At 43.8% G+C, this 14,208-nt stretch overlaps 1 protein-coding gene across 1 annotated transcript in view; it reads left to right on the plus strand.

The window, feature by feature from the left end:
* Positions 1–14,208, plus strand: part of ALK (ALK receptor tyrosine kinase) — a 970,895-nt gene that overhangs the window by 907,039 nt on the left and 49,648 nt on the right. Inside the window, exons 11-13 of the mRNA XM_027850364.1 lie at positions 6,274–6,405; positions 8,356–8,500; positions 12,400–12,582. Of these exons, the coding sequence (XP_027706165.1) occupies positions 6,274–6,405; positions 8,356–8,500; positions 12,400–12,582 (460 nt within the window). The remainder of the gene's footprint in view (positions 1–6,273; positions 6,406–8,355; positions 8,501–12,399; positions 12,583–14,208) is intronic.

Raw genomic sequence — 14,208 nt, forward strand, 5'->3', positions numbered from 1 at the left:
TGCCCTCAGATACTTACCAGCTATATGACCTCCAAATAAGTCACTTAACCTCTGTTTGCCTCAGTTTCCTCAACTGTAAAATTGGAATCATAATGGTACCTGCCCCCAGGGTTGTTGTGAAGATCAAATAAGTTAATAATTGTAAAATGTGTATCACAACATTTGGCACATAGTAAGTGCTTAATGAAGGCTTGCTTCCTTATGAAAATAGTTTTGACTTTGAGTTGAATAGTTTTGAAATAGTTTTGACTCCCTGAAATGGTTTTGGGGATCACCAGAGGTCAGACCATACTTTGAGAATCACCAAATAGATAATTTTAGGATCCCAGGATTTCATAGCTAGAAAGCACCAAGAATGTAAAGGTTGGAAGGGACCTCAGCAGTGGTCTGGGCTGACCCCTATCCCAGAGGAATCACAGAAACATCGATTCAGATCGGAAAGGAACTCAGGGTCCATCTAGTCCAATCCTCTAATTTTATACAGGAGGAAACTGAGGCCCTGGCAGGTTAAGTGATTTGCCCAAAGTTGTACCAAGAATAAAGGTCAGAAGTTGGATTTAAACCCACGTTCTCTGACTACAGAACCAATGGTCTTTTTACTTCATCAACTATAGCCTCCCTGACGAGTGGTTATCTAGACTCTTCTTGCAAATCTCCAGTGATGAGAAAGCCAATACTTCCCAAGGCAATCCTTCTCACAGCTCTAATTGTTAGAGGGGCTATGGTTTATTTGTTTTAATGTTATTGTTGTTTACTTGTATCTGACTCTTCATGACCTCGTTTAGTGTTTTCTTGGCAAAAATACCATAGTGGTTTGCCATTTCCATCTCCAGTTCATTTTATAGACAAGGAACTGAGGCAAACAGGGTGAAGTGACTTTCCCAGGGTCACCCAGCTAGTAAGTGTCTGAGGTCGGATTTGAACTCAGGAAGATGAGTCTTCCTGACTTCAGGCCTGGTGCTCTATCCACTACACCACTTAGCTTCCACTCCATGCTCCTGATTTTGTCCTCTTGGATTTGACAGAACAAATCTAATCCACGTGACAGCTTTTCAACTACTTGAAAGCACTCACACCATGTCTTTTCTTCCCCAAGCTAAACATCCCCACTTCTGTCAGATGATCATGTGATATAGACTTGAGGCCCTTCATCATCCTGGATTCCCTTCCCTAAGTGCTCTTCAGTTCACCCTGTCTAAACAGAGATGCCCAGTACTAAGCATGATGCTCCATAAGCGGCCTAAACAGAGAAGAGTAAAGAGGAACCAGCACCTCCTTATTCCTTGAAGCTAGGCTTCTCCATTTCAAATCCCCTCATTTAATATATAAGGAAATGGAGGTGTTTCAAGTTTCAGTGACTTGCCCAAGCTTAGGCAACTAGTGTCTAGCCTGAGATTAGGAGTTGGGTCTCTCCTGACTCCCCATCTACTGCTCCTTTTGTCACAAACTTTCAGGAGACAGAAGAGGGCACCCTGAACTCCTATGGCATGCCAGGTCATCTCAAGGAGTCTAAACCCTGAAGACACCGTCCCTGTCCTGCGTGCCTCAGCCACATCTTATAAGATAATGTAATAATCCAGCAACCCTTTGGACTTCCAACAGAAGGAGCCAAACAGGATCTGTCCCAAGAAAGGACATGGATAGTTTGCTGAGGAGGGAGGGTCCTTCAACTTGGTAGGCAGTCAGATTAAACAGAGCCCTCCAATCACAAGAACCACTGAGAAGTAGTTGCTGCATTAATATAAAGAACATACTCCTTATCAAGGGTCCAGAGCAACTACCCAGGTCCATGGGAATTGCCCATTCCAGCGGGTCAAGGGACTCCCCTGATTACCCCCATTAAAATAACCTCAGCCACAAATTACATTTGTCTAACATTTTATTAAAATCATTTTTATTGCTATATTTTGTGCCTGCATCACCTACATATCCCAATATATCCTGACCTCTCCCCTCCCGGTGATCCATTGCTTACAACAAAGAATTTTAAAAGAGAGCAAAAAAAAAAAACAATTTAGCGAAACTAATAACATATCCAAAAAATTCAGCGTAATATGCAGCATTCCACTCCCATGGCCCCCACCTTTGCAGAGAAGCAGGGAGAGTTGCTTTTCATAGTTCCATTTTTGGAGCCAAGCTTGGCCATCATACATTTGTATAAAACTAAGATTTACCAAGCATTTTCTTCCCATTAACACCATGAGGTAGATGGTATAATCATTATTCTCATCCTCATTTTACAGATGGGGAAACTGAGTCTCTGAGAGGTTTGGCAACTTGGCCATAGTCTGTCAATAAATAAATATTTATTAAGGGCATGATATACCAGGCACTGTGCTAAGTACTGGGGATACAAAAAAAGGCAAAAGTCACTTTGGGTCCTCAAAAAGCTTACATTCTAATTAAAGAAAACAACATACTAAAGGAAGCTCTAAATGGGAGGCAGTTAGGGAAGGTAGCATGGAGGGGTATGATGGAGAAGTCCCAGAGGAGTGCAGCTAGGTGAAAAATGAAAAATCTGAAGAATCCAAGAATTGGTACTCAAACCCAGAGGCCCTGCCTCTCTTGGGGCCAGCCACAGTGAGCTACCCGTAGTCCTATAGGACCAGAAGGACCCATCAGTAGCCCAACATGGCATTTCTTCTCTCCACCCCACCCCCGTCCTTCCTTGCTCGAATGAATAAAAAGAAAAAATATTAGCATTGTCAATTCAAAACCTTTCACCCAAGATACGCCTAGTTTAAAAGAGCTCAAATTATTCTCATCATTAAATGGAAAACACCATAAAACAAATTGTGGCTCAGTCATTCATCTCGATATTCCTCTGGTGCTGAGCACTGGCGCCTCTATAAGTGCTCGGGCAGAAGTAGCGGCTCAAGATGAATGGCCCGGCTGTTTACTGGGTACATCGCAGCTGCAGCATTAGATGGAAATTTGATGTTTTATTAGATTTTTTTTTCTTTCGATTAAACAAAAGAAAAAAAAGCATTTTATTCTGACGTCAATTTGATGAGAGAGGAGCTGTCTGAGCTGAGTGATGCTGGCTTAAAAGAGAGCCGTGATTGTCCTGGATGCCACTAACAAGCCCAAAGAGTTCGGAATAGAGAGGACCAACCAAGGTCCATTCAATAAGCATCCATTGAATACCTACTTATCATGTGCAAGTGCTGTGATAGGCTCTGGTGGTGCATAGGCAAAAATGAAGAAGTCCTCCCCTCAAGGAGCTTGCCTTCTACTGGGAGGTACAACATATGCACTGATAAGAAAGCACAGAATATACACTATTAGAGAGTAAATCCAAAGTCATTTTAGTGGGGGAGGGGAGCAAAGGGGCAGGGGAGAAAAGGAAAGGGCACAAACAACTAATGAAAACAGAAAAGGCTTCCTGTAGGAGGTGGCATTTGAGCTAGGCTTTCAAGGAAGCAAAGGATTCAGTGAGGCCGAGGTGAGGAGGGAGAGCATTCCAGCCTTGGGAAACAGCCTGTACAAAGGCAAGGAGGTGGGAAATGTACATGTCAAATGGGAGAGTTTGGATGAAACATTAGTGTGAATTAGGGGGAAACAATGTATAAACTATCTGGAAAGAAACAACGTACAATCCTTCTGGACTGTGAAGGGTTCTAATCCCAGACAGAGGGGTTTGCTTTTTATTCTAGAGCCAATAAGGAGTTATTAAAATCTCTGGGGTAGGCGATTGATATAATCAGACCTGTGCTTTATAATCGGCTACATGAGGAGGCTTATTGAGCATTATTCCAGCAGGAATTCTAGCATCTCTGAGTTGGAAGGAACCTGATAAGTCATCTAAATCCAGCTTCCACAATATCTTCAATAAGAAGCCGCCCAGAGAAGGAAATTTAGCAGAATAAACATTGAACTTGAATCATTTAATTGTCAAATGCAATGTCTTTTTCTCAATCCTCATTCTCCTTGACTTCTCTGCAGCCTTTGATGCTGTCAATTACTCCCTTCTCCTTGATACTCTAGTCTCTCTGGGTTTTCAGGACACCACCTGGTTCACCTCCTATGTCTCCTTTGCTGGATCTTTATCCGGGTCATACCTGCTAACTGTGGATGTCCTACAAGGCTCTGTCCTGGACCCTCTTCTCCTTTTATGCCGTTTGGCTTTGCACCCACTGATTCAATTACCATCTCCATGCAGATGATCCTCAAGCCATTTGTCCAGTCCTTACCTCACTCCTCACCTCCAGTCTCACATTTCTGGCACCTCAGACTGGATATCCTGTAGACATCGTAAACTCAGCATGTGCAAAATTGAACTCTTATCTTTCTCCCACAAACCCACCCCTCTTCCTCACTGCCTTATTAGTGTCAAGAGTATCACCATCCTCCCAGTCACCCAGGTGTCATCCTCAGCAACTCACTCTCTGCCCCGCCCCAATAGCCTATCAGTTGTTAAATCCTGCTGATTTTACCCTTGTAACATCTCTCATTTCTTTCCTCCTACACTGCCTCCACCCTGCTCCAGGCCCTCACAACTTTATACCCGGTCTATTGAAATAATGCAATAGCCTACTGGTTAGTCTCGTTGCCTCACACCTCTCTCTACTCTAGTTCATCTTCCACTCAGCTGTCAAATTGTTATTCCTGAAGTATAGACCTGACCATATGATATTGTCCCACCCCCAAGCCCTAGATCTAGAGTCTGAAAGATCTGAGACATTTACTAATTGTATGACCCGGGGCAAGTCACTTAACCTCTGTCTGCCTTAGTTTTCTCAACTGTATAATATGGAAAATAATAACATCTACCTTCCAGGGTTGTTGTGAGGATCAAATGAGAAAATATTTGCAAAGTGCTTAGCACAGTGACTGGCATGTAGTAGGTACTTAATAAATGCTTGTTTCCTTCCTTCCCTATTCAATAAATCCCAATGACTCCCTGCTCCCTCTAGGATCACATATAAAACCCTCCATTTGGATTTTAAAGCCCTTTGTAAACTGGCCCCCTCCTACTTCTCTAGTCTTCTTACATGACACTTAATCCCACGTACTCTTTGATCCACTGACACTGGCCTTTTTGCTGTCCCTCACACAAAACACTCCATCTCCAGACTTCCAGGCATTTTCACTGGCTGTGTCCCGTGTCTGGAACTCTCTCCTTCCTCATCTCTACCTGCTAGCTTCCCTGGCTTCTTGGCTAACATCCCACCTTCTGCAAGAAGACTTTCCCAGTCCTCCTTCCCAGTCTTCCCATTGAGAATTTTTGTTGTTCATTTCTCAATCGTGTCCATCTATTCATGACCCCATTTGGGGTTTTCTTGGCAGAGATACTAAAGTGGTTTGCCATTTCCTTCTCCAGATCATTTTACAGATAAGGAAACTGAGGAAAACAGGTTTAAGTGTCTTGCTCAAGGTCACACAGCTAGTGTCTGAGGCCAGATTTGAACTCACAAAGATGAATCTTCCTGACTCCAGGCCCAGCACTCTATCCACTGTGCCACCTACCTGTCCAACAAGAGATTATCTTCAATTTAATCTGCATATAATCTTAATTGTATATGATGGTTTGCATTTTGTCTCCCCCATTAGACTATGAGTACCTTGAGATCAGGGACTTTTTTTTGTTTTTGATTTTGTTAATTTATTATTTACTTTCTTTGTTTTCTTAATATTTAGCAGTGTCGGGCATATAGTAGGCATTTAATGAGTGCTTAGTGACTTGAGTTAGAAGACCTCCATTCAAACCTAGGTCCTGCCATTTACTAGCTTCCTGACTTTGGTCAAGTCATTTTAACTCTGGACCTCCATTTCCTCACGTGCAAAATGAAGGACCAGCCACAGTGATCACTAAGATTTCTTCTAGCCCTAACATTCTATGGTTAAAAAAAAAAAAGGCTCTGCTGATATGCCTCTGGTTATGGAGAATTCATTACCATTCCATTTTGGATAGCTCTAATTATTAGAAATTTCTTTTCAAATCTGCCTCCTTATATTTTCTACCCCGTAGTATTAGGTCTTCCCTCTAAGGCTATAAAAATAATTCTAATCCCTCTTCCATCAGGTTTTCTGGACTAGAAAGTCTTCTTTGACATACTGACTTTTAATAACTTTCCAGATGATGTCTGGTGGCAAGTAATGGCAACAAAAAGGGGTAAAATGAGGGCTGGCAAAGCAAATTTACTTCCCAGAGAAGAATCCAGTCAGGGATCCTAACTCCTAGCTCAGTCCCAAATCTCAGAACTGACAGTGTCTAAGCTCTAGAGACACCCTGATTGAAATCGTAACCTTATTTATTCATTCTGTCTACAGACTAATGAAATTATCCAGAAGGTTTGCGTTGGAGAGAACAATGTGATAGAAGAAGAGATCCGAGCCAACCAAAGTGTGAATGAGTGGGCTGGAGGTGGAGGAGGTGGGGGTGGAGCGACCTACATTTTTAAGGTAAGTCCCCCTCCTTTCTTTCAGGCTGTAGGCCATGCTGCATAACTCTGGGCCTTTTTTTGGATTCTCCCCAAGGTGTAATACAGGCAACTTAAGTTTATACCATGCTTTATATAGGACTTAAAAGGGTTTTCACCAAATTTCTCTCACTGGTTCTTCTCCATAACCCTGAGAGGTAAGTAGGTCAGACATCATTAATCACATTTCACAACTGGCTCATCCAATGACATCCTCAGTGACAACCATTTAGTTATAATATAATCCTCCCAACTCCAAAAACCACTCATTTATTCACCAGGCTTTGCTGCCTCTGGAGTAATGTCTTCCAACTCTAATCTTAATAGATATTTACATGGGGCTTTCAAGTTTGCAAAGCATTTTACACAGATTGTTTCATTTGAACCTCACAAACAACCCTTTAAACTAGATACTACAGGTATTATTATCCCTATTTAACATAATTTTAAAACTCAGAGAGGTTTAAGTGATTTATCCATAGTCACAGATCCAGCAAGTGTCAGGGGTGGGAACTGAACCCAGGTCTTCCTGACTCAAGGTCCAGAATTCTCTCCACTCTACTCCCTAGCATCCTGTTTTCAGGTGACATGAATGTTCACACTACAGCAGGAAAAGGTATTTAGACTTTCCATAGCTTTGGGTACAATGCTCCCCTCTCTTCTCTGGATCAATTCATGTAGAACAGACTCATTCTTGAACTTCTCAGTAATTGGATAATTCCCAGTATTGAACTTCTCTCTTTCCCTACTCAACTGGCCATATTCCAGCCACACTTGACCACCATAATCCCCTCCACAAAACAAAAAGTTGAAATAAAAAGTGGGATGCTAAGGGGCCTTAATTGTGACTTAGACTATCCTTTTATCCTTGGACTTGACCAAGCCTAAACCATCTGACAGGACAAGAAAATGAAAGCAGAGACAATAGATTCTGATCACATTCACCAGAGCCAGAGCCAGAAACAGGGTGGGACCATGGGTCTTTGTTCAAGGTCAGGGAAATATTGAAGGCACAACAACACCCTACTGAGAATGCTTCCTCCCAGCCCATCCAGCTCCTTGTGGCAGTAGTCTCAACTTTGGGCCATGCCCACTACCCCTTCAGCAGCCCAGAAACTTCTTGGTGTCCTAGGAATACTTCCTTCCTTTATTAGCCTGTAGCTCTAGATAAGACTTCCTCAACTTTTACCCCAGGGGAAAAAATTGTTGGTTATATCTCTGAATTGCAATTGGGGGGAGAGAGGGAGAGAGAGAGAGAGAATGTCAACAGAAGAAATCAATCTGAATTTGGGAAACTTGTCTTCTACTAATAAGGCCTTACCCTTCCTACGTGAATCATTCCATCAATCAGTGAGTATTTATTAAGTGCCTGCTGTATACTAGGCACTGTGCCAAGTGCTGGGGTAGGAATGTACCAATCTTGCCATTCCTGGGAAGAACTAGGGGTAGACAAGGTAGACAACCATCTGGGCCATTTCACACAGTCAAAAGCAATGAGGGACACTTTATATGTTTCAATACTTTCGATGCTAAGAGATCTCCTTTTCTATCGTGTGTAGGTATTTTTTGTGATAAGTTTTAGCTGTTACAGTGAGAAATCACAGCCTATGATAGATAGTTACAGGCAGTCCAAGGGTTGTAATTTTCAGACTTTGCCTAGGCCACCCAAATGTCTCATCTCCGCTTCCCCCCTCACACTCCCACCCCCCATCCATTTCTGAGGCAAACAGGATGCTATGGGCTCTTCTTCCAAGTAGTATTGTGGGTTAACAGATGGCAGAGCACAGCTGATGTAGCATGAGTCTGGAGCCATCAAAGGGTGAGCTTACTGCCTTCCAAGCAGCTCGTAAATGTGAAGACAAGAAGCTAAGTTAGGGTCCGGCCCAGGCCAAAAAAGGATGCCCGCCTCATTTTTGAATTTTTCCTTTGTCAGATGAAGAATGGAATACCAGTGCCTCTGATCATTGCAGCCGGAGGTGGTGGAAGAGCCTATGGGGCCAAAACAGATACATTCCATCCAGAAAGACTGGAAAATAACTCCTCTGTTCTAGGTCTGAATGGCATTTCTGGAGCCGCAGGTAATGTGCTCACACACCACCGCCCACGAAACACAGCCAGGCTCAGATGTCTAGGGGCTAAGCTGGTCCTCTGGAGCCAGTAAGGGAACTGGAACCTCTCTTTGAGCTTGGGGCAGGGCTGAGAGTGCTGGTGAGGGGACACGGGTAGGGTTGGGAGTATAACTTACTGCGGCAAACAAGTAACATCCTGGCCAAGCTTGTAGAATGCTTTCTTACTTGTATTTGAGGTGCCAGAACCCCTAGACACTATTTCTTATAGCATGATTATAATTATGTTATGATCATAATAATTATCATGTTATGGTCATAATAATAATAACTTATATTGAAAATATATTTTAAGATTTGGAGAGCCCTTGTAAGGTTCCCATGATGTCTGACTGCCGGGGTCCTGCCATCTCAGACATAAGCATATTCAAAAAAATATCAAGACCTGAGCTTTTTCTGACTGTGACACAGAACTATAATTGCCTGATCTTCCCGTATTATCTTTGCCAAGACATCAGGCAGCATAGTCTAATGCACAGAATTTCCCCAAGGACACAAACAACACAGAAGATCAGAGACACCCAGCAAAACCCTCCCCAAAACACACCACCACTGTGAGATACTTAGGCCAAGTGCTGCTCTCCAGATTTTGCACATGAGAAAACTAAAGTCCCAAGAGAGGAAATGATTTGCCCAGTGTCATGCAGCTGATAAAAGGCAGAGTTGGTATTTGAGTTTAGGTCTTCTGTCTTCCAGTCCCATGTTCTTACCACTATGCCATGCTATCTGCACATACAAATCCAAATAATGGAATTCCTGCTATTTCAAGCCACTTTATTATTCCCCACGTGGCATAGTTGCATTTTGACTTGTTCTGAGTCACAGAAAATCTTCAAGGAAATTGGAAATCAAATCTATACTCTCTGATTCAGAGTGACAAAAAGTCACCCTGAACTAATATTTTCCTTAGATCTCCACCTCCAGGGACACAGGATTTTGAAGGCGCTTCTCATTCTTCCTTTGGATGCAAAAAGAAGAATGAGAAGCTCCTTCAAAATCCTGTGTCTTCTCGTCCTTAGGAGAAATGGAGGCCTGTGGCAGAGAATGGAGAGTATACAGGAGAGCAAGGCCTTCTGCCCACTCTGTCCTGCTATCTCTGTCTCCCTGACCTCTATCACCCAATCCCCATCAACCAGAAAGCTGATCTCTCTGACCCAGAGCCACAGAAGTCAAACAAGAAGCCTGGGCTGATTTCTACTGAACACTTTCCTCTGGAGTCAGCAGTTATAGGAAGGAGGAAAAAAAAGATCTTGGGACATTTATTTTCTATTGCTTTTTTTAAAAAATCTCAATGCTCAGTCTGGGAGAGAGTGTTTAGGTAACATTTCATTCAGGTATTAGATTAATTCATGAAAACAAAAAGAACCTGGCAAATTGGCTTTCTTTCAGATCAGAAATGCACAAAGACAGCATAAGGAGCTTGAGAAAGTTACCAGGATGATCACTTTAGAGTGGGATGAGACCCCACCTAATCCAATAAAGAGGAAGCTGAGGGCCAGAAGGATTAGGTAACTTGCCCAAGATTACATAGGTAGCAAAGGGCAGAACCAGGATTCACACCCAGGTCTTCTGAACCCTCCCTGCCCCCAATTCATTGCTTTTTCCTGGCACCAGTCACTGGTATTGACCCTTGGTAGACTTACGGCTAGGAAGAGACATAGAGCTTGCTCCAATGCAGACAGAGGCAAGGAGGGAAGACCTGGGTTCAGGCACTGAGCAGGCCTTGGCAGGTGAGGCCAGACATAGGTGAGCTACAGGAACCCACTCCTGATTCTGTTTTGCCAAGCTGCTGCTGTCCCACGGCCCGCAGTAAATACTCACTGGCTCACTGGCCCATCACTCCTTCAGAGACTTGACTCATGAGCTCCTGTTCTCCTATGAGGCTCCTGTCCTCACCCTGCCATCCACAAGAGCAGGGGTTGTGTCCTTACATTCATTGGGAAGGCTTGGGGTTGGGGGACGGGGTGATGAGAAATCTGTTGAAAATGCCATGAAAGGAAAAAAAAAGAAAAAAGAAAAAGTTACATGGTAACTTTATTATATGTTTAAAAGGAATAGCAGTTATAAATAAATAAATATTAATGAATATATTGTGTTATATTTATTATATTATAAATAATAAATATATTAATTAATAAATATAAATAAAATAGATTTGCAGTTTCATGTACAATCATCTTTTTTCCTAGTCTACAATGTTATGGAAATGTTTATTTTATTTCTTAAGTTCAGAATAAAATAAATTTTAAAAAAAGAAAGAAAATGCCATGAGAAACAGTGGCTAGTCCCAGCCTTAGCAGGAAAGATCGACTATATTGACAGAAAAAGCTTAAGATGCCTTAGAGTCAGTAATAGTTGCTTCTATTTAAGAAACACATTCAAAGGCACTCATGGGATTTTGCAATTATCTGTACCCTAAAGAGGCAAAGCAGAAAGAGACCTGGCCTCATAACTAGCCATGCCTACATTCAGGTCAAGTCATTTAATGTCTCAGTGTCTCCAGGTCACTAAGACTATAAATTACAGAGAAGGTGCCAACCTTCATTGGTTAATGGAGTTTCCTCTTCTGTGAGTTCCCAAATCACTTGCTTAGGTCATATTCCTGGTAACCCCAGAAACTACTGACCCCAGAGGCTCGAGGTATCAGTAGAACACAGCTTTCTGTCGAAGCTGTGTCTTCACATCTCCCTCCCATCCACTCATATGCGAGACCTTAACAGGAAACCAGCCTCAACTTGGGACAGGCAGGTCAGGATTGTAGATTTTTAGATTCAAAGATTGTTGAAGCTGGAAGGGACTTCAGGCATTATGTCGTTTGATTCTCCCCTACCTCCTCATTTACAAATGAAGCAACTGAGTCCTAGAGAAAGGAAAAGACTGGCTCAAGGTCACATAGCTGGATTGTTAGTGCTCAGTGCAAGCTGGCACTTTGACCTTTACTCTCCTTGAAGACTAAGTCATGCCAGTGCCTCTTGGGATGGAGGTAGGGGTGGGGATGGGAGGAGTGGAATTAAAGAGCCAAGATTTGGGAGTTGATAGGGACAGGCGGATGAGAATGAAATAAACTTAGTCAACTCCAAAGCTCCCAAATCACAGATCCATGCTCATCTACACATCAGCCTACTTCCACATATACTCAGGGGACAGCTGCCTCTTAGGCTAGAGGGGAAGGGGTTGATCCAGGCAGAGCAGAAACAGACCAACCCAACAAACATCACCTCATTCCATCTCTATCTGGGGAAACTGGAGGCCACCAGTTCCACTGCAGATGCCCTGGGGAAGGGAATATGAGGCCAAGCCACTCAAATTCTAATAGCACTTTTAAGGTTTGCTAAGTTTTCCATGGGTTGTTGTTGTTCAGTCATTTCAGTTGTATCTGATTCATCCTGACCCCATTTGGGGTTTTCTTGGCAGAGATACTGAAGTGGTTTGCCATTTCCTTCTCCAGCTCATTTTACAGATAAGGAAACTGAGGCAAATGGGGTTAAGTGACTTGCCCAGGGTCACACAGCTAGTGAGGTTCTGAGGCCAGGTTTGAACTCAGGAAGATGAGTCTTCCTGACTCCAGGCCTGGCTGCTCTATATCATCTCATTTGAGCTTCATAACAACCCTGGGAGGGAGATGCTATTAGCATCCTCATTTTACAGATGAGGAAAGTAAGGTAGGCAGTGGTTTAAGTGACTTGCCCAGAGTCATAGAGCAAGGAAGTATTTGAAGAGGGACTGGATTCCCGGTTTCAAGTCCACCTCTTTGTCCACTCCCAGACTCCATGGACTCCAGCTTTTTCCACCAATTTCACTTCCTGGGCTCTCCTCACCCTGGGGTTGTTTTCTCCTTTTCTCCTCTGCAGGTGGTGGAGGTGGCTGGAATGATAACACTTCCTTGCTTTGGTCGGGAAAATCTTTGCTGGAAGGTGCTACAGGAGGACATTCCTGCCCCCAGGCCATGAAGAAGTGGGGGTGGGAGACAAGAGGGGGTTTCGGAGGGGGTGGAGGGGGGTGCTCCTCAGGTGGAGGAGGCGGAGGATACATAGGTAAAGATGCTTCGCGTTCAAGGTGTCAGTTTCCCTCTTTTAGTCATAGAAGTCAGGCAGGCTCCAAGCCCCGTTTCCTCCATCCCTTCTCTTCCCCACTCCAAAACCCTTTTCCCTCTTTTTTCCTCCCCTGACCCTACCTTGTGATGTCACGGCCCTCCCCTTCCCCTTTAGCTGGGCTGGGAGAATGTGCATGGGGTGGGCACGGTGGCAGCTGGTACGCTGCCATCTTGCCTCAAGCCTCCACCAGGACAGCATCAAGATCTCACTGTGATTCTTGATCCCCTTCCCTCCCCACCCACCTGCCATCCTTGCTGGAAGAAAAGAGGCTATGACCTCTCCCAGCTCATTCTCTGAGCACCCCAATGTGGTGCCAGATTGAAAACCTTAGAGACTGAACTCCTCCGGGGGTGATGGCTGGTAGCAGCTTCTGCCCAGCCCAGTGCCTCCTTCGGGATGGCCATGCTTGCTTCTAAGCCAAGACCACTCCCCCTAAGGGATGGATTGGTGATTTGTCCACCCCTCCAGTCATTAGACTGGCCCCACTCACTTGTCACATCATAGCCCCACTCTGGGGTCAAAAAGAAGCCACCCTCCACGCTGATGCTCGAGGGGAATTTGGGTCAACCCATTCCCCAGGCCCTCTGGTCTCATCAGCAGGCAGCAACAGGCCATTGACCTAGCTGCCCTCCTCTTGGCTCTTGCCCAAGACCAGCCTAGAATTGATGGTCCAAGAGGAGGGGAGGTGGTATAGTCCCCCTAGATTAGAATAATGTGCATGCACTGTGATATCTGTGTGATTTTTTTTTAATTTTTAATGCTTCATTAAGATGCTTGTGTTGACCATATGCTTTCATTCTTCAGGCTCTATGAGGGTGTGAAAATCAGGCAGGGGGTGGTGGTAGGATGTGCCCAATCCAATCTCTGAGCAAAAAATTTGCCTTGGGGAAAAAGGGAAGGCCACACTAAATTCAATGCAGTCCCAGTATTCTTTGACTTCCCCTCTCACTCTTCTCTACCTACCCTGAGCTGGTGGGTTAGAGAGCACTGGGGGGAAAGGGCAGGAGATGCTCTTTCCACAGGCTGCTAATGGGAATGCTAAAAGCTAAGGCCTGGAGGTAGGGGGAAGTCAGCTAGGGAGCTCAGAATTTATCAGAATCCTCCTAAGTGAATTATGGTGCAATGGAAAGAGCATTCAGGTTGGACGCCTGAACTTAGTGTTGCTAGATCTGAGTTTGAATCCTGGCTCTTCCATTTACTGCCTGTGTGACTTTGGGCAAGTCATTTAGGCTCTTGAGACTCTCTGAGCCTCTGTTTCCTCATATGTAAAATGAGAAGGTCGGACTAGATGACCTAGAGATCGCTTATAGCTCCAGAAAGAGCTCCAAAGAGCAGGTATGGCAGTCTAGCCAGTAACCCTACAGAATGGATTAAGTTCTACTCAGGGTACCCAAATTTAGAACTGCCCAAGTAGGTAACTTCATTACTGTGTACATAATCATGCTGAACCAAAGATAAGATTTGCTCTGTTCTAATTCCCTTCTTACTATAAGTATGTTATACTATACTATACTATACCATACTATACTATACTATACTATACTATACTATACTATACTATACTAT

Source organism: Vombatus ursinus, unplaced genomic scaffold (assembly GCF_900497805.2).
Source record: "Vombatus ursinus unplaced genomic scaffold, bare-nosed wombat genome assembly UNPS02009062.1, whole genome shotgun sequence".
Taxonomy (NCBI): domain Eukaryota; kingdom Metazoa; phylum Chordata; class Mammalia; order Diprotodontia; family Vombatidae; genus Vombatus; species Vombatus ursinus.